Below are 24,386 nucleotides of genomic sequence, written 5' to 3' on the forward strand. Positions count from 1 at the left end.
TGTTAAAATTCGGCGCTGCACAAAATCCTGGCTTTTATATTTTCCAACAAAATACCACTTCGCAACCCTGGATTTTCACGAAGCGTTTCATTCGGGTCGTAGTTTTGCTACTTCGGGTTGCATTCGGTGTTGTATGCCATATTGGCTGCCATATTGTTCACACTGTCATCGCCATATTGAACACCCTGTCAACTATCTGTCAACCCTAAGATATCTCACTTGTATTCTTCCACAATGGACAGAGAGTTGCAACAATTTTTATTTTTTCCAGTTTAAATTTTTATTTTTTTTTGTGTTTCACATGGCACGCTTTGATTTAGAACAAAGAAAATCAGAACACTTTTGATACCAGAAGCAACCACAAAATACACGCAAATCCATATGTTTCTCCACAAATGTCGACAAGTACAACTGTTAGGCATTTAAGGGAATTTTGTATTATTTTAGCCCATATTGAATTCCTGTAGACCCACGGTACTCACCCATTTTGTCTTGCTGTACTATACTATACAGCTACAAGGACTCAACATCCAACTGGAGCATTGTTATCGGCAGCGAATGAAGAACAAAACTCTCTTCAAATTTAAAAGAAAAACTTTCACTACTAAGTATTTAAAAATGTACTTAAAAATTGCAAAGCAATTTCGAAAAAAATATCATTGTTTTTATTCCTAGGAGTAAGGTGGGATCGCAGCTGATAAAATCCTCATTTTTGAATGATGGCAAGGAAGAAAATTATTGACATCGTCATGGAAAAAAAATTCTCAAAAATCAGCGGTGTAAGTCCCCTGCAAACCAAAGTTCCCGAAATCTTAACGAAATCTTTAGGAGTATCTCATTTCTGTAACGATTTTTTTACGAATCGTAAAGAAATTTCTCTACGAAAAATAAAGAAAATTCTGAAAAAATATGCAAGAAATTCTTCACATACCACCATTATTTTCATGGCTTTAGCGATTTTCTTCCGAAATTTCGTAAAAGAATCGAAGTGTGGTGCACAGTTTATTTCATTTTAGAAAATTCGGCAAAGAATCGGATTATATCTTTGCGAGTTCTTTAAAATTTCTCTACAATTCAGAGTACTCTGAAAAAATTGTTTACAGGGTCCTAGCTATTTCAAACTTTCACTATGGTTTATCAAAATGGAATTGGCTACGAAACTGCATACCCAAAATATATCTAAGAAATTAAAAGTTTGTTGTGTTCTTTTTTTTTAATATTGCTTAAAGATTGAAGCTTGAATTTATACGGATTTTGTTAAAGAATAATGTAGGTATATTTTTATAAAAATTTACTAAAATTAGGAAATCATAAAATAAATAGTCAAAACTGGTCGGATGAGAGTGTCGTAAGTCCTTGAAAATAACGCTAACTTTCTGTACCGTAGCGGTATAATACTTATTCGACTTAGTAGCTGGTTTCAAATTTTAATTTATGTGCAGCGATTTTCGATACCCTGCAAGGTAGCAAGGAAGTAATTTTATCGTTTAATTCATCTTTATAATCCTGCCTATTTTGTATACATACAGTTGTCCACAAAATAATAGGAGTGCGATATTTTGACCAGTTTTGGCTATTTGTCTTTTGTTTATTTAATGTTAATTTTTTTTTATAAAAGCCCTGCTGGCTATACAACAAACACCATATAAATTCAGATTTTAAACTTTGTATAAAAATTATAAAAATTTTGCAATTTTTCATCCAAATTTCAAACTTTTTAATCAGAATCTTTAGAAAAAATTCTGGTATGCAGTTTTGTAGCACATTCAATTCTAGTCTGAAGAAGTGCAAGTTTCAAGCGGCTAAAAAATTCCGTTGATTTTTGAGAATTTTTTTGGTTAAAGGTGTTTCAGGCTTTTCCATACAAAGTATGTCGACAATTTTCTTTTATATGGAGGACACTGCCAGCAAAAAAATTGCCAAAAATCAACGGAATTTTTTAACCGCTTGAAACTTGCACTTCTTCAGACTAGAATTGAATGTGCTACAAAACTGCATACCAGAATTTTTTCTAAAGATTCTGATTAAAAAGTTTGAAATTTGGATGAAAAATTGCAAAATTTTTATAATTTTTATACAAAGTTTAAAATCTGAATTTATATGGTGTTTGTTGTATAGCCAGCTAGGCTTTTATAAAAAAATAATAAACATTAAATAAACAAAAGACAAATAGCCAAAACTGGTCAAAATATCGCACTCCTATTATTTTGTGGACAACTGTAAGTATTATATGAGCCGTTTATTTTGAAAGTGGCATAAGTCACTTCATACCTCTTGTACTTAAATGACCGGTTAAATCGTTCTATCACAAAAAGTTTCCCCTTTGATAAATGCAGTCGAAGGAATAACTGTCGCGTTTAGATCCAAGTAACCAGTTATTTAAGAACAAGAGCTGTGAAGTGACTTATGCCACTTTCAAAACATTAACAGGCTCATAAATTTACAACTGATTGGTGCAACCGGGCATGAAGATTATAAACTGTAAAACAACTTAATATTCATTGGCTATATAAGTTCTTCTAACATCTAGGTATAGTTTTTAATTTACAAATTTATTGTTTTACCCACGAGTGTTTTGCTCATGAGGGTCGTTATTTTAGTGTTAGTACTTAGAACCAAATATTAATAATATATGCTTTACATACATATGTACATAATAAATTTAAATAAATAATATACACAAATACAGTAAGCGAAATGAAGAATTAAGCGCATTGCAACAGGCCAACAGTTAATATAAACGCATAGAAGCATAAAAAGCTCATACAAACATGACAAACCATTTGATATGTACAAAAAACAACGAAATAAATTGTATATCTATTAAGTTTTTTTTTTCACAAGAAAAGATAAAAAGCTTAGTACATAAGAAATGTTCGGAAAATCTGTTTTAAATAAATTTTAGTAAACATATAAATTCTAAAATGCGCCAATCAAGTTGGCTATAAACAAAACTAAAGTATATAACATAGAACAAGTCAACAGTTGTAGGAAGACGGGACGCAGGACAACACTTTTGCATAACTTTAAAGCTAGGACAGGGACACATAAAGGCAGCCAGGTATGCATATGTGTATGCATGTATTAAAATACGACTAAGAGGCAACTTGCAACAGGCACAAATAAATTATAAACGAAACAGGATGTGAACTATACAGGACCAGTGTGGGAGAGGGGGACAGAAGACGTGTAACAAAAAGCATGGTGAAGGCATGCTCATGTCCAGGGGTGGTGAGTGGAGTGGCGAAAGCAGTGTATTTACGAGCATACATACATCAGTTGCATGTTTACAGAATGTTCCATATTGTGGCTAGGTTTTGCGAAAGATTATTTTCTATGTAACTGAGGCTGGTTTTGCTAAATTCAAATTTTTATACATATATATATTTTTTAATATTCATTATTTGAATCTAATTAGTCGAACTTAGCAAAAAATCCAACCAAAATCGAAATTAAAATTTCAACGCACACGCAAAAATGTGTAAGAACTATTTAGACAGACAAAACAAAGACATTAAAATATAAACGCTAGTATTAAATATATATGTATGTACATACACTAGGCGACAAATGAAAGTGTACGCCTTGTTCTAATATAATATTTACAATTATTTTCATAAAAAATTTTTTGCGCTAATTATTTTTGAATAAATAGTTCATGAGCTACAAAACTCCATACTCGAAAATTTTCTAGAAATTCTGAATAAAAAGTTGAATATTGTTTGAATTTTTGTGAACTTTACATAAAGCGTGAACCTTCGATTTACATGGTTTACATTGTAGAATGAACTATATTTTCATAAATAATTAATGCAAACATTTTTTCATGAAAATATTGTAAATATTTAGTTAGAACAAGGTGTACACTTTCTTTTTTCGCCTAGTGTATGTACAAAATTGTGCGTATAATTGCCGAGAGAGAGAGAGAGAGATAGAGACAGAGCAATGTAGTATAGAGTTAACGATGTGGGGAAGTACTGTGCATTTCGTTGTTTTTGTTGTTGTTAACCTGGATAGAAACTGTAGTAAAATTCTTTCCAATCGTCCAGCCACACTTCAACCAGACGCGCATTATTATGATTGACAATTTCCGTTGTGCCACCGGGGAAGGTATACGGCGTCGATTTACGAAACACGTGACCCACACGTGAACAGGGCGCAATCTCGAGCACACCACCGCACATCCAAACCTAAGCGCACGACGAAATCGAGCAAAATAACCAACCAACCAACGAAACGAATTTCAAGAAGCGTCGACACGGATGCGCATGCGTGAACGTGTGGGCAGTTGTTGTTGTTGCAAGTGAACGTAATTACGTTGGTTGTTTTTATTTCGTTGAGCGATTTGTGTTTTTTATATTTTTTCGTTATGTTTATTTAGAAAATAAAACTTTTAATGGGTATTGTTGTTGTAGTGTTTGCAGTTGTTGCATTGTTGTTAGCACCGTAATTAATGTTATTATTTTATTAGCCCCAACATAGTAGTAGCAATACACGTTAATTAGTTACGCATTTGGTTAAGCAATTAACATTGGAAGAGGCGAGGGAGACGCGAATGAGCGAGCGAGTGAAAAAAGAGAAAAAAAACATAAATGATAAAGAATATTTAGACATTTTCTATTCAACGTTATTATTATATGTATGTATGCAGGCAACTAATTATGTTTACATTGGTAAAAGCTTAAACTACTGTTTTATTGTTCAATGTTGTAAAAATTATTCAATCAATTTTTACTCGAATGGCCAACCAATAATTTATAATGCGGCTGACGTACTACTTGTATCAGATGCAAAAAAAAATACAAATAGAATTGATGTAAAATATGCATAACATATTAGGCGCAAGAAAAGTGGGGTTATCAGCTGCTACGACTTTTTTGTTTCAGTTCCGTAAACCAAAGCGTACTTTGTAGCTTTTTACTATTACCTTATGGGATCATACGTTAAAAAACACTTGTCTTTTGTTATGTTAGGATTTGCAATTAAAAAAAAAAACGGAAAAATTGCTTCTATATCACGTTTTTTATTCCTTTATTCACTTAACCTATGAAAAAAAAAATCATAAATAAAATAAACATTTCGGGGATACAGTTTGGTAGCTCATTCAATTTTAGTATAACAAAGTGCAAGTTTCAAGTGGTTACAAAATACCGTTGATTTTTGACAATTTTTTTTTTTGTTGACAGTGTCATGCATTTTCTTCCATACAAAGTATGCTCGACAAAATTTTTATATAGAAGAAAATGCGCAGAACCATCAAAAAAAAAAAAATTGTCGACAATCAACGGTATTTTGTAGCCACTTTAAACTTGCACTTTATTATATTAAAGCTACAAATTGCATACCCGAAAGTTTTCTAAAAATATTATAACCGTATGCACAGCAGGTCATTAGCATAGCATTTGTTGACATGTCTTTAAAATTTGCATACAATTTTTAAATCAAATTTACACGTAGAATACGCTACATTTTTATAAAAAACTTATGAATATTAAACAAACAAAATGGAAAATGTACATACTGAGGATCAAAGGCTGTGCTATTCAAATGACTGGAAGTGTATTTTTCATGATTGTATTATGATGTGTCATGAAAATTGTATTATTGCAACGGGCTCTAACTGGCTAGGTTAGAGTAAAAAGTTGCTTAGTCAATTTTATCAAATTTTATAGGAGAAAATAAAAACCTTTCAAACTCGTTTGCTTCGAGCCCTTACTTTGCAAAATTTTAATACAAGATTTCGCTTATTCCAAGATAAAACACTCTAAAAGAATCAAATTACACAAAGTTTAATAATAGTTTTAGCACACTGTAGGACTTACCAAATTTTCTGTAACTATTGTGGACTTAATAAATTTGCGTACCACTGAAAGAAGCGGTGAGAAATAAACGGAACGATGTATTTTTAATTGTTCTGCTTCATGTACAAAATATATTTTTTTTAGTAAAGTGGACTTAGCAACTTTTCACCCTAAGCTAGCATTATAGTTTCTTTTTTATGGTTGATGCTTCCGAGCGGCACTAAATAAGTCTTCAGATTTCGCAACAATAATGCCATTTGAGTAGAGCCAACGTTTGCTTCGTAAGATTTAACATTTTTTAGCATAAACGCACTGAGAACGTTTTAGGGCCAATTTCAGATGATTATTTAAAAGGCACTTAAGTTTAATTTTGGCGTGCAGTTTTATAGCCCATATATTTTAGTATAATGACGTGCAAGTTTCAAGCGAGTAAAAATTGGGGTTGATTTTTAATAATGTATTTTGCTGACAGCTTTTTGCATTTTTTTTTCAATAAATATGATTTTCTTACGCAAAAAATTGTGCGAGACCGTTAGCAACACCAAAAAAATTAGAAAAAAATCAACGCCAGTTTTCATAAGTTATTGCACTTGTTATATGCACACAACTCGCAAAAGACCGGCGGTTAAAAAAATTATTTAAAATCAACGCATATTCTTAGCTGCTTCAAACAGCATTAAGTTACACGAAAATGGTATGAGCTATAAAACCGCATACCCAAACGTTTTTTAAACATTCAGATAGAAAAGTTAGAAAATTTGATTAAAATTTGTTACTTTTTCTAAATTTTGTGCGCGCTCCTATCCCACATACAATATTGCATGAACTTTTTATTGTTAGAAATCTTGAAATACAAAAAGACGTAACAAACATCGTCGTTGAATATAAAAAGTCGTAACTAATATAAAATTCAAAATTCAGTATTTGATTGATATATCGGATTTCATCGAATTACAACTCCTAAATCATTTTATGAAAAAAATAAAAAAAAAATAGTCACGACTTTTTCCATTTCAGTTACGATGTTGTTACGTCTTTTTGCATTTCAGGTGACGATATGTACTAGGGATGTCAATCCCGGCATTACGGGATTTCGGGATCCCGGTCTTTTTTAAGTCCCGAATATCTCGGGATTAGACGATTTAAATCCCGGGATTGCTGGAAACAATTTTTTTGTTAGCCAATTAAATTTTTATCACAAATATCCCCTCAAGGGCAAATTAAGAATATTTTGCAACCCTTAATGCTATAATTTCTTTAAGATCGCATTACCATCAAAAGAAGGAATAATTTTGCTTCGCTCGAAATGGAATAGTGATCAACTTATATATTTATTGTTTACTTAAATGTGTTAACTTTTTTATTATTACTTAAATATACTGATATCTTAAATTGATCTCAAAAAGTGATTCAAAAAATTTGTATAGTTACATAGGCAGTTACTGCTGTACCAAATACAGTCACTTACAAAAATATTTTGCATCAACTTTTTTGCAATATTCAAAATATTTTTCATGGTATTTTTTTGTTAATTAAAAAAATATATAGCTCATTTTACAACAAAAATCATGTGAATCAAAATTTCACACTTTAGAGAAAGTTGGTTTAAGTTCACCAAATTATCATAAAAATATCAAACTATTTAATCATAATTTTTACAAAAAATTCTATTATGCAGATTAATAGCCCATTCAATTTAATACAATAAAGTGCAATTTTAAAGTTACTAAAAACTCCCTTGATTTTTGAATTTTTTTTACTGACGATGTTGGGCATTTTCTTCCTTATCACGAATTTTTTTGTAGCAAAAAAAAAATGTCAACGGGATGCTTTCGCAGCTTCAAAATTGCACATACATATATATTTTTTTTAAATTAACAAAAAAAAATACCATGAAAAATATTCTGAATATTGCAAAAAAAAATCTATGCAAAATATTTCTGTGAGTGACCGTATATGCCTTTGTACTTGTAGTACAAAAACTATGTTATAAATTAATGAGGATATGTACATACATACATATATGTTTGTCAAATTTTATGTTTGTTTTTTGTTGATTGAAAATACTGATTTATCGCCTTAATAAATATGTAAATGAATTACAATAAATTATACTTTTTTTGTTATAACAATCTGATTTAAAATACTATAATAGGATGATCACAGATGTGTTGCACTTTTGCTGAATTACGGGACAATCCCGGGATCTAGATAGATCTACCTCTTTTTATTTTAAATTGCCCAGAATTTTGCTTTTAGCCCCTAGTTCTCTTTTAGCCCTTTTAAATTTTAAACAGCCCTTTAAGGCTCCAAAATGCTTAACTTAATTTTCCTTATCCTTACTTATCTTTTAATTCCTTATCTTTTAATTTATAGTCCTGAAACTCAAAAAGTGCTATTCCGATTTACAAAAAAATATATCAATGCAATCAGGCTAAATATATCTTTCGAAAGGTATCCAAAGAAGATTAGTTCATTCGCTTTTCTGGAGGTTTTTTATAACTTGAAAACGATTCTTTCGGAAAGTAAATGAGATACATATGAAGGGGTTATAGCCCGAACACAATGAAAACGACGAGCTACAAACCACAGCTGTCAAATTATTTTAACACGTACTCTTATGTAGATAATTATTTTGGCGACGACCGGGCTACGCGACGGCTGTGGTTGTGGCCAGATTAGATCTATTTCTATTTTTCTGGCGACAGATAAGGTTCTTCCTCTTCTTTTATGTCAAACTGATACAAATTCATGATGTCGCTGCCGCGTTCAAAGAAATCATGTCGCCATCGACAAAGCGTTTAGATAATGAAGATGACAAACTGGAAGCTGTGGTCCGTAGCTCGTCGTTTTCAATGTGTTCAGAACTTTAGGATCATACGCAGGCATAGGCAGAGACTTAAAGCCTGATTATGGCAACTTAACTTAACTTGACGGAACGTAGACCTTAGAGAATTAAAATGAAACAGATTTCGACGTGGCATTAAGTTACGTTAAGTTTCGGCTGTTCAATTATAAGCAACACTCATTTAACAGAATTTTTAAGAGAGAGCCGTAAGTTACGTTAAGTTGCCATAATCAAACCATTAGCAGGTGCTGAAAGAACGTAAGCATCGCGTGTATGTATACAAGCGAGAGCGTAAGGTGAGAACGCGACAGCAAGCAAAATGAATTGGATACACTGACACATTCGCACTTTCAGCTCACGCTTGTGTGTGGTAGTGCCTACCTCTGATCATAAGGGTCTAAGTGACATTTTTTGAAAATATAAGTTATACCCATATTTGTATAGTTAAATATAGTATTTATTTGGTGACAACGAGTGAACATTTTTAGAATTATTTCAAATGAATTTACCCAGAATTTACAATAAGTAATGAACTTTAACTTTAATCATCTTAAAACAATGTCAGACTTACTTAGATCCTTTTGATTCTAACCCCTTCATATATTTCAATGTTTAGTGCTCCTAAATAAGTCTAAACGAACACTTTTTAGCGGAGTCCTTTCTGCGTGTAGTGTAATTAATGAATTCGTAATGTATCTATTTTTATGTTTTCTTTTTACGAGTTTTAAGCTCAGAATGTTTGTTTAGAATGAAAACTGTATGTGCCTATGTACCTAAACAAATACAATTTTGGAAATTCGTTCTAAAATAGAATAAAATGTTAAATCGATGAATAATGAAACTACCCTTGGCCTTAGCTTTAAAAATTGTTATTTAGCCCTTTTTAGTCGATTTTTCTTGAGATTCTAGCCCTAAATGAATATTTATTGAATCCCGCATAGTTCGACAATCGCTAAAAATATGCTCACTATGATAAGTGCAAAGGAACGTTGCAAAAATAGAAGGACGCCATGTCTAGACCGTTAAATCACATTCTTTGGCCTTAAAGTTATAATTCTACTGGCAACTTTACACATATTTTAATTTTCAGTAGAATCAAGCTAGCCTTGGCTTTTTTCTGGAAGGGGTGAAATCCAGCTGTTTTGTCACTGCTCGCGTTGGTGTGCATAACAGTCCATAAACGCAGAATCCAATTTAGTGTTTTCAAATGTGGGTTCAATTTGAAATAACCATAAATTAAGCATTTAAACCAATCCAAAATAAAGTAAGATACAAAATGATTTATTCAAATAGAAAGTCAAACTAACTTTAAATTAACCGTGAAGATGTTTCGCGAATACAGCGGATAAGCAAAAGGATAACTGGATGTGTAACCATCACATCTTTAGTAGATTCTTTTCCGAAATAAAAAAAAAACATCAATTAGGCATTTTTCTTACTATGAGTGGTAACGATTTATGCAGAAAACTCTAAAGCGTAGTACTCGTATAGTCGATAATAAACACCAGGGGAGAAATCCGGCAACGTAGGCCTATGTATGCCTGAATAATATAGACCGAAAATTCAGGCAATCAGTGGTTAATCTTACATCTTCATGGCACCTGGATCTATGCTACATCAGTTTGGTTTAGGAAATAAATACTGAGTCATAACAATAAAATGTATAAAATCACAGTTACATAGTGTAATGAATATAATATGAATAGATATGCATAAGACAAATTATCAATCGAAACGAAGTTAAATGGCCGGAGGCATTAAGCAGAATTTACCATTTCAACTTGGAATCGGGAGCATTTTTTGCAATCTTGGAACATGCTTATTGATGCCATTAAGAGTTAAGAACTTCACTCCAAGCCAATATTGTGAACAGAAATACGTAACTACATATTTAATTTTTAGGCAATCCTCATATAAAACTTTAGCGAGTACCTTTAGTTTCTCCAAGAACCAACGATCGGAACTAAGCCAAATTAGTATGGCACCAACCTCGAGATACCACCTTTCCGATGGAAAAAACTATTCCCCCGAATTGATAACCTCCTCCTTTCTTTGAAGTCGGTTAAAAAATAACTCTCAACTCCAAAGCTGTCATTGTAAACCCTGACTTATAAATTCAAAATGAATGTAAGCGCAGACAGTGAGCTGAAGTTCAATAAATTACTCTGAAAATTTAGTCAGCTAACTTATTTAGTGGCATGCCAACAAAAGGTTCACTTGAAAAAGTTTGAAAAAAAATAGCTTTCAGGGTAAATGTGTCCCTGTTGTGTGTGTTTGTGTTTGAATGTTATTTCTAGGATTGTTGAACTTCTTTATTAACTAATTATCTGTTCGATTATCTACTGTTTAAAGGCAGAATTTATTATATGTATGTATATCCTGGTGAAGGTTTAAGAAGTACTTTTTTTTTGTTTGGTTCGTGTTTGTGATGAGCCAAAAGTTAATTATTAGAATGAAACAAGTAGGTAAATAGGTAGATAAAAATGAGTACAAAATTTAGCAATATTTTGGGTTATTGTAAGTAAAAAAGCAAACAATTTATGTAATAGTTAATATTTATCTTGATTTCGAAAATCCAATACTATTAAAGATATAAATTTAAAACATATAGCGCTTAAACAAAAAGTAGATGCGAGCCAATAGTGAAAAAAAAACGTCTAAATATAAGTATGTGTGTATTTCCTTCAAACTTGATTAGCTGGAAGGCTCAAAAGATTCGAACTTTTTCGAAGAATTCGAGACTTTTTCTAGTTCAAAAGACCATTCAGTGTTTTAAGGCAACATACCATATTTGAAAAAAATACTCTATTTTAGAAAAATGTTGTTTTGTAATGATAATAAAGATTTTTGAGCTGAATGGAACCATATTTTGTGATTTCTAACTGAGTATACATATTTTTGCTATTTTAAAGGCCATGGGCACAAGTTATTATACCCGAGCGCACTTGTGCACAAGGGTATATTAATTTTGTTCACATAACGGTTGTTTGGAACAGCCAAAACGAATCGAGATAGATATAGACAAATGTATACATAAATGATCTGGATGAAAAAAGAAATCGATTAAGCCATGTCTGTCTGTCCGTCCGTCTGTCCGTCTGTCCGTGTACACGATAACTCGAGCAAAAATTGAGATATCTCAACGAAATTTGGTATGTAGGTTTCCCTTAATCCAAGGTAGGTTGGTATTGAAAATGGGCGAAATCGGACTTTAACCACGCCCACTTCCCATATAACGGTAATTTCCAGAAATACGAAAACTGCGATATTTTAGTAACTACTGAAGATAATTCACTCAAAATTGATATTTACAATAATTTTTAGACGAAAAATAAGAATATTATAAATTTTTGGAAAATGGGCGTAGCCACGCCCACTTATGGTTACATATGTATATCTTGGTAACCGCTGCACCAATTTCTTCCAAACTTGGCACAGTTCTTGGCCTTCGCATAACATACCAAATGGCCGAAAATTTTTAAAATCGCTCAATAACCACGCCTACTTCCCATATAACGGTAATTTTCAGAAATACGAAAACTGCGATATTTTAGTAACTACTGGAGATTATTCACTCAAAATTGATATTTATAATAAGTTTTAGACGAAAAATAAGAATATTATAAATTTTTGGAAAATGGGCGTAGCCACACCCACTTATGGTTACATGTGTATATCTTGGTAACCGCTGCACCAATTTCTTCCAAACTTGGCACAGTTGTTGGCCTTGGTACAGCATAAAAAATCGCCGAAACTTTTTAAAATCGGACAATAACCACGCCCACATCCCATATAACGGTAATTTAGAGAAATATAAAATCTTCGATAAATCATTAAATATGGAAGCTAATTTATTCAAAATTGATGCTTGCAACAATTCTTTACCAAGAAATACGTTTATGGTAAAATTTTGGAAAATGGGCGTGGCACCGCCCACTTATGATCACATATAAGTATATCGGTAACCGTTCTACCAATTTGTACCAAACTCGGTATGGTTATTGTACTTGCCACGTGTAAGCAAAACGTTGAAAATTACTGAAATCGGACTAAAATAACGGCCGATTCTCATATAACGGTAAATTTAAGAAATGCTTGAAACTTCAATATTTCGAAATTGAAGGACGCTAATTTACTCAAAATTGATACACCTCGGCTTACCATCTAGCGGAAGGTTTCGGAAGGGCGAAAAAACAATATTTAATACTTGCGCCGGGTATATAATGTTCGGCTCCGCCCGAACTTAGACTTTCTTACTTGTTATTTTTAAACAAATAGGGCTTATTTGAGGCAAAAATAATACATTATATCAACACATATAACTTTTTGAGGAGATTATCTCGGCTAAATTTAGTTTGTTGAACTCCGTAAATAGTTGTTACTGCATACAAAAATTCCCCGAAAAGCTTTTGGAGAATCAGCTAAGGTGACAGTCCTTGGCCAGATATAGATTGTTTCTTAAGAACAGGGAGTTTGAATATTGAAACGCACTGAAAGTTTTTAGGAAAAAATTATTCGAGAATACTATAAACGCTAAAAGGTGAAAATCACGAAACTCGAAAATACTTTTTCTTATGAAATTGGATCGTTTCGCAATAACTGAGATATTTTCGAGATTTTTAAGACTAAATATTTTCAGCTTCAATGTATGCACTTAATACTTTAAACAATTTACTTCTTCTTCTTCTTCTTAGTTAGTAGTACCACCGTTCGTCGTTTATGCCAAATCCTTATTTTTCATTACGGAATACAATTCGAACATTCATTCTCATTTTACATAAAAGTGTAATCGTAAAAAATTGTCTGTTTAAGACATCAATGCTTAATAATTAAGGTTTAAATTAGAGCATGATTAAATTATGATAAATTGAATGGCAAAATGGAGCGAAAAAAGTTATTAGCAAAAAATAGGCACCAAAAGATAATCAATCAAACGTTATTACGAATAGGTATATGTAGCGTTTAAAAAAAATTGTTACTTAATTTTTAGTTTGTTAGTCAAGTTAAGATAAAAAATAGTAAATACAAGTGGGGTAGGTGGCATAATATTCCAAATTTAAAATAAAACCAAAATAGTTTGGTAATTTGTGGTAATGTATGTAGTATTGTGGTAGTAATAAATAGTGTCGCAAGTAGAATGCACATATCTATATGTACATACATATATTTAGTTAAGAACAAATGTATTTTTGTTTTTGTAGTTGTGGTAGTAGCAGTAGTAGTAGTAGTATTACATAGTAGTAGTGGTAGTAAACAAATGTGAACAAGGCCCATTTTCGAACCTGAGCTCATTGCATAATAAAAATCACGCCACTCATCCAACCACACTTCGGCCACACGCGCCGCATTGTGCAGCACAATTTTGGCCACACCGCCAGGGAATGTATAAGGCGATTTATCACGGAAGACATGACCCACATGTGAACAAGGTATTATTTCTAAAATGCCGCCACATTGCCATATCTAGAGTGTAGTAGTATAAAATTTGAATTTTTTAACAATGCCAATATAAAATAAGCAAAATAATAATACAAAAAATATATAATTTCATTTCAAAATTCAATAAAGCGACGCGCTTAACGGCTGCATTTACAAATACAAATACTTAGTTATTCTTCTGCTTTGTTTGACTAATTCGGCATATTTTCTTTTACTGGAAATTAAGCCTTTCGTATTTTATATGAAGTTTTATGATACGCCTACGCCTTAAATAGTTTTGTTACTTACCCGGAAGGACATTTCTAAATTTTCACCACCCCATATATCCATGCCCTCGTCGTAGGAGCCAATTTCATAGAAATAATCTTTATCGATCGAAAATAACCCACCCGCCATGGTGGGCGTACGCAGCGGCGCTGTACGATCATTATTGCGACGCTCCATTTCACGTTGAGGAACACGATACCTGGAAAGCGGAAATGAAATGGTTTTTGAATATAGTTGAATAATTGGTAATACTCGTATATAGCAGTCACGGGACAGGTTGTGGCGAATTTTAATTTTTCTTAAGCGATACATGCTTACGATATATTATTTAGTTGTAAATGACTTGCGCTGAAGCTGCCGGAATGGGAGCGAAAAGCCTAAACGATAAGCAGACATTACCTCGAATGGCATATTTGGGTACTAGACAGGCACATAAGCCAATCTCTTTAAATACTGTTTAGCATTTTATATGGACAGTGACATAGAAAAATCACTTTTCGGAAAACACTGGTCTATAGGATGATGAAATTTATTTGGAATCTAAGCCTATTAGCTTTAACGGCATATCTACTACGATCAAGAAGCAAGAACTCCCAGAAGTCGAGTAACTAATAACGCTTTCCAATCTGTATCTAGCCACACACTCCAGCCCACAGATCTGGCAAGTAAGGGAGAGAAGCGAAGAACTACAGCCAATTTGAGGGATGAATTCTGCAAAAATAAATAAACTTTCTGTGTGAACGACAATCGTTAGTTCATGCTGCGCAGAATTAAACAAACAAGAACGCCTTCAATACAGAGTACTCTCACCGCCGCTTTTAACCTCTAAATGACCGACTCCCACCGTCACCCGCCGGAGTCAACTTACCATGGAGCTAGATCCAACCCAAGATCTTGCAAATACGGGTCGATAGCTTTTCTCTTCTTCAACGCAGAAACAAGTCCTCAAGTCACTGACCTGGCGACGGACCAGACGATCGGTGGATCGGTGGTTAATTATTGTTGACAGGGATAAGGGAATCGCAGTGGAGAAATCGTCAAATGTGTCAACTTATACTGGCATTCAATAGTGGTGTTTTCTTTTTAATATTAACAATGTTTTTCAAGCTAAATATTCTTGTTATAAAAATATAGTTCATGCTTTAACACAAGCCATATATGTATGTATGTAAATCAAATTTTCAAATTTTGTGCAGAATTTAGAAAACACCCACAAAGTTTTATCTAAACTTTAAGCATTTTAATCAGAATTTTTATAAAATTTTTGGATTTTTTTTTGTTTGATGACGGCGTTTTGCACTTTTTTCCATATAACCATGAATTTCTTGTGGAATATGCACAAGACCGCTTGCGGGAAAAAATTTAAAAAATCAACGCCAGTTTTCCTAAACTGCGCTATTTATATGAAAAAACCGCAAAAGCCCTCAGAAAAAAAAAATAATGCTGATTTTATGCCATTCAAAACTTGCAGTTTTTTTTACTAAAATTTTATAAATCTTGTAATTGCATAACCAAAAATTTTATAAAAATTCTGATTAAAAAGTTCAAAATTTGTATGTAAATTTGTTGAATTTTTCTAAATTCTGTATATAGTTTGAAAGTTTTCTTTATATGTTTCTTTTTAAGCATGAACTATATTTTCAATAAAAAATTTAAAAAAATTTTAGCTTGAAAAAAATATTAACAAATAATTTTTAAGCAAAAAACAAAACCGACTTCAATTTTTATATAAAAATTTAAGATTATCGTTAATTTCTTCATGATCTAATGATCGGATTTTAACCAAATTAGTATGGGCAAACCTGTTTCCTTTAAAAAATAAAAATAATTATAGAAATCGGTTGACGGGTATGCGGTAACATACATACAAAAAAAAATATTCCGGCGAACTGATAACCTTCTCCTTTTTGTGAAGTCGGTTAAAAACAAAAAACCATTAATCCTCCTTTGACCACCAGTGTATGTTGCCCCGACAAAAGTCAGATGCTAATGAAAGAACACAACGTCATGCTATCTAAGCAGTTTCCCATAGTTGTGGAGAATCATCCCCACAACGCTCTGCTTCGAAATGGTTTGCCCTCTCGAGATGGTACGTTCGCCGCCGCTAGGCAGCATTGAAAAAGCAGCTCCGTTGCGGGTGATTTCACCGACTTAACAACTATCTTTCTCGGCTAAACTCAGAAGGGGCAACCACCTCTTCGGGTTCAATTTCATCCCGACGATGGTGGCAACGAAAGCACTATGGATTGCGGCCGCTTTTTTCTGCTCGAGCAGATCATCAACTGAACACCATTAAAGAGGCCTCGGCAGTTCCCCCGACAGTCGGGTCTACGTAACCGGAACGACCTAGAATTATATCTGACCAAGGACTGTCACTCCAGCATCACTCGCCAAAACCTCTTTGGGGAATTTGTATGCTGTAACATCAACAAAAATAACCTTGTGATAATTTTACCTATCTATTTTAACAGATGACTGCCGATTAGAAATTTTTGAATATTTTAAAGTCGTAGAAAATGGTTACGAGCTGGCCTTATGTAAATATTAAAAATCTATGTCTGTATTCCTATTGCTAAACGAAGAAAAAGCGCGCCTAAAGGGCTCTTATTAAAGCATGCTGCATCCTCGGTATAATACAGTAACTTTCTAATACAGTAGCAACATTGTTGCCACTATCAGCCAACTTGCCACAACCAACACCAACACTATTTCACTTAACAATCATAACCTCATTTTCACGTTACCATCTAAAATTCAATTTCCAATTAAAACCGCCCCACGTCGAGTCCGAAGCAGTTATATATTCAAATGTTTCATCAGAGATCACATCAATGATGGGACACACTACAGTGCGCCGATTTTGCACAATGCGCGCCAGCAACGGTTCCAGCCAACCCTCTGTGCACTCACAATGTGCGTCCAGGAATGTGATGACTTCACCCTATAAACAAGCAGCAGGCAGAGAAGGAATAATAAAAACAGCAATATGTTAGCGCCAACAAAAACCATAACAAACAACAAAATGTTATAATAATTTATACCGTCACGTGTTCGGCGCCAAGCAGGCGGGCGCGTATGAGACCAGAACGCTTTTCTGTGCGCAGCACAAACGTATGCACCGGCAGTGTCGCCACATAATCCTCCAGTTTCTTACCTAGATAATCTGTGAGCAAAATGAATTAATTAAAAAATAATAATGTTTTACTTATTTACATACATATACAGTATCGGTCATATCTATAGCACGTAATTTCAAAGTGAAATGGTTTGCCACTATTAATTATTTATTTGTTTTTAAGAATTTTCAATTAAAATATAGTTCATTCTCAGGCAAGCCCCATATAAACCAAAGTTTAACAATTTGTAGAAAACTACAAAAAAGTGCAACAAATTTTCACCTAAATTTCGAACTTTTTTCTCGGAAGTGTTAGAATTTTTTCGAGTACACAGTTTTTTAGCCCCTTCAATTATAGTCTGATAATGAGCAAATTTTAAGTGGCTAAAAATTACCGTTGATTTTTTAGATTTTTTTTGTCGCATTGGCTTCCATATAATGAATAAACTAAATTTACTTGTATATGAAAGAAATCCGCAACACCTTTGGCGAAAAAAATTCTAAAAAATCAACGGTAACTTTTAGCCACTTGAAACTTGCACATTATCAGGCTAAAATTGATTGAGCTATAAAACTGTGTATTGAAAAAAATTCTAACACTTCCAAGAAAAAAGTTTGAAATTTGGGTGAAACTTTGTTACATTTTTTGTAGTTTTCTACAAATTGTTAGACTTGGGTTTATGTAGGTTTTATTAGAGAAAGAACTGTATTTTAATTGAAAAAAAAAATAAATAAATAAACATAAGTGGCACACAATATCACTTTGAAATGGTGTGCTATAGATATGACCGATACTGTATGTATTTTCCAGTGTCATCGATTTTTTTAGTTTTTGTTTTTTTTGCTTTTGATTTTAAATGTTTTAATCACACTTACCACGCTCGCTGGCATCATCCACAAGAATAATCTCCTTGAGTAGCGTACGCGGTGAGCGATTGATGACACTCCAAACGGTGCGGAGTAGTGTTGACCACGCTTCATTGTGGAAAACTATCACAATTGAGGTTGATGGCAGTTTCGATGCATAATGCTTCTTCTTGCAACTGTAAATGTACAAGCGCATTTATTTGAGGTCAAAAGATAAATTCCATTTAAAAAGCCTTATATTTTAATATATATACTATATGCATGTACATTAGGATGCCTCACTCTCCATAAAAAAAAATCGGTTCTGTTTTTCCATCGGAATTATAAAACTTATTATATTTCAAGACTTCTGCCAAAATATTTCGGAAAAATATTAAGATTTACGTGAACTGGACATATTTGAAAATACATACCTACAAAATTTATTTTTTTTATAAAATTCGTTTTTAATAAATTTTTTCCAAAAATCACCTAAGATGTTAGAAAAAGACTGGTTAAAATTTTTTTTAATCTTATCAACGGAACAAAATACTAAGATTTTTGTAGGTTTCAAATCAGTTCATCTCACCTAAATCTTAATATTTTTCCGATACTTATAGTTTAGCGGAAGTCTTAAAATATAATGAATAGTTTAATTCTTTTCGAAAACACGCAACTTTTTTAATGAGGCACCTTAATGTACATATGTACATACATGCATACATACATAAAAAATACGGCTTAAAGCAAAGCTAATTAAAATTCATTCATTCGAGGTAGATACTCACTTTTCATGTCGCACATCGGTCAGCGAACGATTCAATGATATCATATCACTGGCTAGTAAATTGAATTGATTCTCTTTGAATTTCTCCTTCATAAAGTCCTTCATTTCCGATGGTATTCTTACTGGTTTACCCATTTCACCATGGTTGCCTTTCACCTCCTTCACCGTCGGTGCGGAATGCCATTTTTTTAATATCGTGCTGCGATATGTCATAGAAATACCGCCTCCCGCAAAGCCACCTGGTCCTTTGCCACCCCCACCACCAACAGCATCACCATCCAAATTCTTTTCTGTGTTAATTTCACTGTCATCGACCATATTTTGCTCGTCGACAAGCTTTTGTGCATCGGGCACCTGTAAGAGAGGAAACAAGAGGAGGAAGAATTGCTTGTGATGAGTGTTGTAAAGGTAAAGAGTGACAATTTTTTTGTAATGGAGAAATTAAATTTAATAAAACATGCTCCTTTTTACATACATACATTATTCTCTTTTTTTTGTGTCACAAACGTACATACTATGTATATAAGCATGTATTTTACATCACCAGCTCCACTCACGGGATGGAACTTGCAATATTGCCCATTCACATGTTCAGTTATGCTTGCACAGTGTGCTTTGAGCTTTTAAAAATTAAAGTCTAGAATTTAGCTATGGAATTGTAGAAATCGCTATGCTAAATGTTGATCACCAAAAATCTTTAAACGAATAACTAACTGCTGTGCCTAAAAGCTGGTGTATATTCCTCTCAAAAGTTGCCATATTTTTAGGCAAACCTATTATTTATTTAGAGAGCTATAGCGATCTTATGTTCATTGCGCTATTCTCACGCCAATGGCAAAATACATCGCATGAGTATTGTCTCAACTACTGCTCCTAAAACGATGCCGCAAAAAGTCGAGTTTTGATTTTAACCCTCCCGGTAGTCGGACCGATTCAGCAGTTGTATGGTGTACGATCGGATTTCGTCGATTAGTTTACGAAGAAGTTGTTGGCTTTGGCCAAAACAAGTGTGTTTGGTTTCTGCGTGAGCATTCCTGTAACAACTGCTTGAAGAGCATATGGTCAGCGCCTCACTTTATATATGGCGCTTCAGCATCATCAGAAGCCATGCCGTTGCTGCCCATGGCCCGGCGTTCTGTTCTACTTGCTAGAACTCAACAGAAACGATGTCGAAGTTGTGACGCATGCGAATGAAATTATACTAGCTTGTAGAGGTCCGTCCGAACTACACGAAAGAATCCTGGAAAGGTTACGTGCTTGGGCTAGTGGGTTAATTTTAATCTTGTATGATTTTGATTCGCATTTCAGGCACCTTCTCCACTGTTCGTTTTCAGGCAGCCATGTCGTGCGCGCTTATTGCATGCAACAAATGACGTTTCTTTGATCAAAATACTACAAAGTTTAGTTAAGTATGTATGTAATGGAGAATTTCATGTACGAGTAGGTACTAAATATATGCACAGGCGTATGAGTAAATGCATAAATTTGTAGAGCGTACATTACTACGTTCACAGTTGGTCATCGGTCATATATGTACATATGTACATACATATGTATTTAGATAAGTACACATCCAACGACAGCCTTGTCGATGCCGGCACCGATGCCAAGTGTGTATGTGGAGCAGCTGGACGGCCGCTATATTCGCAAATACAATGCAGCTAGAAAATTTTCAAATAACTGTTGGCAGACCATGAGGCGCAAGGTGGCGGCCATTCGTGCAGATGAATGAATGGGAAGCACCGCCATTAACAGAACAAGAGGGAGGCCGGGCAACAGCAACAGCGTCAGTTGGCAAGACATAGGCGAGTCGGCAATATTGTGTACACCACAGACGTTTCAAGTTACTGATGCTGCTGTTGCTGCTACTATGTTGTGCTACATATTGCTGAGCGTGTGCGCGCGTTCGGGTACTACAGCGCCGTTCCGAGCGTTGCACTGCGTTTCGTTTTGCTGTGTTGCGTCTGCTTGCTTGCATTGCTCTCTAAGAGCCAAGTTCAACGCGGTAAGTAATTCTGATTTAAGGCAAGATTTATTGCGTAATTAATTGCACTGCCGGTTGGTTGACTGGCTGCAGCAGACACGCACACCGACACGCACAAACACACATGTAACCAAAGCTGCAACAACAAGTGTTTACAACAAAACAATAACAATTATTATAGCAAGAGACGCAATATGGCCGGTCGTAAGTTGAAGGCCAGCCTCAAATATGGAGAAACAACAACAACAACAGCAAAGACGGTCAGTCACAACGTGTTAATTAAAATGTTATACCCCAGCGACGGTCTCATCAGTACAACAACAACAATGGCGGCATAAAGCATTACAGAAGCGTTGGAGCATCAGCGTTTGCAATAACAACAACGAAAACGTGTACATATACAATAGCACCCCAAAGTTTTCATCAGGGCTGGCAAAAATATGCATACGAAAATTTATTTCAAGCGCTTTAAAAATCTCGATAAATGAAAAAAATATTGCTCTTAAATACGCAAAATCAATAAAGTTCTATTTCAAATAATGTATATGAGCAAATCTCAAGAGTTGTTACATTTTCCGACAGAACATGTTTTTGGTCGAAAGAGGTGTTACAACTACTATCTTAGAAAATGCATTATCTTCAGTTTTGTATAAAGAACAAGATTCAATCGCGAAATTGCATTTAAATGAAATTTTAAAAAAACATTTACTACAAAGAGTAAAAATAACAACTCATGCTCATATACCCGCAGTTGCGTATGTAACGTATACGCTCCGTAGCACCAAACGCAGCCTTCTAACACGTTTACTTGCACGCCTTAACTTAAAAGTCATATTAGGGGTATTCACGATCCGGTGTATATGATCTAGCATGGTGCATAGATAGCATGATTGTTGTTGTTTCATGTGTTCAAACAACAAACACATTAGCCAATCCTGCTATCTATGCACCATGCTAGACAGTATGCACCGGATCGTGAATACCCCTATTATTTAAAAGTAATTAAATATTTGCATGTTCATATGTAAATACTACTTTCTTCATAACCAATAAAAATTATAAAAACGGATTTTTGTTTCTCAAATCATAGTCATCTTTTACTCAATGTACTTTTTTTAATTTGGTGCCACACCAGTTTTATTACACTAGATTCCATGATACAAAAATAGAAGGTAGTTTCATTTATTGACAGTTTTGAGTTGTTGTTGCCGACCACTTGACTTTTAACAAGTTTATGACATTTAACTAAAATCATGCTACCAGATTCACTAGCAGCAAAATTTGTGTTTCTTGAAAAAAGTGGAAAAAGCAACAACAGTTTATAAGGCGAACTTAGCACAATGCGTAGGCAACTGGCTGAGTCAGCTGGGGTCGTCGGTTCGAATCTCGCTGAAGAAGTCTGATGAGGAAATGTGGTGATTTCCGAAATAGCTATCACTTCTACCATTTTTTCAAATTGCTGTTTTTTAACAATTGTTTTTCATTAAAAACGGCCTCAAGCTCATTAAATATTGTTGAATACAATTGTTATAAGGCCATAAAATAAAATATATAAAAAATAACAAAAAAAAATTTTTTGAAAAAGTAAAAAAATATTTCAAGTGAAATTGGATGAAAATATTAAAAGAAAAGACTTTTGCTCGTTTCGAATTAAAAATCTTAATATATACGTCTAGCCAAAGGATTGAGCTTTAATTTGAACTATGCACTTTTTTTGTAAATTTGGAGGTGGATTTTGCGCAAAAATACTGTGGATGGCATAACCGGAGTTGGACTGCTAAGGCCGAAGGCCACTAAAGCGGAAAGGAGTTTTGCGCAAAAATACTGCTGATGGCCTAACACGAGTTTAATTTTTCTTTGCGAAACTGCTAATTTTACCCCATTTTGAAATGAGCCACCCGAGTGCCTGTAGAAGTTTATACTGTGCTCTTTCTAATTAGTTGTAGGTGATACACCCCTTTCTCCTCTGCTCGCCAACAAAAAACCATTGTACAAATAACCGAACATTTCCCACGCACAACATTAAATCCTCTGATGTATTGTTTGGTTGCTATCAATGCGGCAAGGTAGCTCATAATTTTGTACAATTCATGAAACTTCAAAAACTTATTTTTTGTCAAAAATTTTGAAATGAAACTACCTTCTTTTTGTATCATGCTAGATTCATTCGTTTTGCCAAGAACAACATTCTCACCGTTCAATTTTAGCATTTTGAAGTATCTTAAATGATTACAATTAAAAAAAAAAATTTTAATTTCAAAAATTACAAAAAAGCTGCGACAGATATTCAGCATGCTGCCATTTTTTTCAGTTTCGTGGTACACTCTTGAAACTTCACAGATAACGTCCATTGCCTCTAATGTGATATTTGAAAACTCCCAAAAAGTTATTAAAAAAAAATTATTATAATTTTGTCGAATGACAATGAAAAAATGCATAATTTCGGTACTTTTTCGCCTAAATAAACGTTTTAATCCAAAAATTCTTCCAGTACTTGATTTACTTTTTATTGTACTTGTTTCTGGAACAACCCGTGAGATTTGCTCGTATACCTACATTATGTACATTAGGGTGCGCATCAAAAATTTGTTTTTTATTACACCCTACCACCTAATTGTATTCGTTTTTATCAGAAATATTATTGCCTCTTTTTATAGATTTTTAAAGGTCATTTAGGGGTCGCGACCTGCCGATTTAGGTCAGAAAATACGATTTTGTAGATTTATGAGTTTTTCAATGACTATTTTCGATTCGATTTGATCGAATATGACCTCAGAAGACGATATATAGGCCTTTAAAATGGCATATAATAATCTATTTTCGGACTTGGATTGTTGGGATTTTTTATCGGATAAAATAAAAAAAAACCCACATTTCTCTTAATTTTTTAAATTTTGACCATCGATAGATGGCGGTGCCACCCCCTCTTCTCCGCTTCACAGATCATATTCGATCTTTGAAATCGAATCAAAAATAGTTATTCAAAAACTCATAAATCTACAAAATCGTATTTTCTGACCTAAATCGACAGGTCGCGACCGACCTCTAAATGACCTTTTAAAATCTATAAAAATAGGCAATAATATTTCTCATAAAATCGAATAAAATTAGGGGTAGGGTCTTGAAATTTCCAAAAAAAAAACATTTTCGATGGACACCCTAATGTACATATGTATCTATTATGTACAGTTGTCCACAAAATAATAGGAGTGCGATATTTTGACCAGTTTTGGCTATTTGTCTTTTGTTTATTTAATGTTTATTATTTTTTTATAAAAGCCTAGCTGGCTATACAACAA

The 24,386-nt window shown here is 33.6% G+C and overlaps 2 protein-coding genes across 6 annotated transcripts in view; one reads left to right on the plus strand and one right to left on the minus strand.

The window, feature by feature from the left end:
* The window catches only part of LOC118740730, a 226,132-nt gene that overhangs the window by 135,524 nt on the left and 66,222 nt on the right, over positions 1–24,386 (plus strand). The gene's annotated exons all lie outside the window — the stretch shown is intronic.
* The window catches only part of LOC118740731 (polypeptide N-acetylgalactosaminyltransferase 5-like), a 42,792-nt gene that overhangs the window by 8,828 nt on the left and 9,578 nt on the right, over positions 1–24,386 (minus strand). For 2 of the 3 annotated variants that reach the window (XM_036472387.1, XM_036472386.1), the window contains 6 exons: positions 19,105–19,457; positions 18,347–18,513; positions 17,397–17,518; positions 17,100–17,296; positions 14,377–14,554; positions 13,932–14,112 (listed from right to left, as the gene is read on the minus strand). In XM_036472387.1, coding sequence (XP_036328280.1) covers positions 13,932–14,112; positions 14,377–14,554; positions 17,100–17,296; positions 17,397–17,518; positions 18,347–18,513; positions 19,105–19,457 — 1,198 coding nt within the window. Of the gene's footprint in view, positions 1–4,009; positions 4,191–13,931; positions 14,113–14,376; positions 14,555–17,099; positions 17,297–17,396; positions 17,519–18,346; positions 18,514–19,104; positions 19,458–24,386 lie in introns of all 3 variants that reach the window. The other variant, XM_036472388.1, reaches the window with a different exon arrangement.

Source organism: Rhagoletis pomonella, unplaced genomic scaffold, assembly GCF_013731165.1.
Source record: "Rhagoletis pomonella isolate Grant_MI unplaced genomic scaffold, Rhpom_1.0 Rhpom_scaffold_00006, whole genome shotgun sequence".
Lineage (NCBI taxonomy): Eukaryota > Metazoa > Arthropoda > Insecta > Diptera > Tephritidae > Rhagoletis > Rhagoletis pomonella.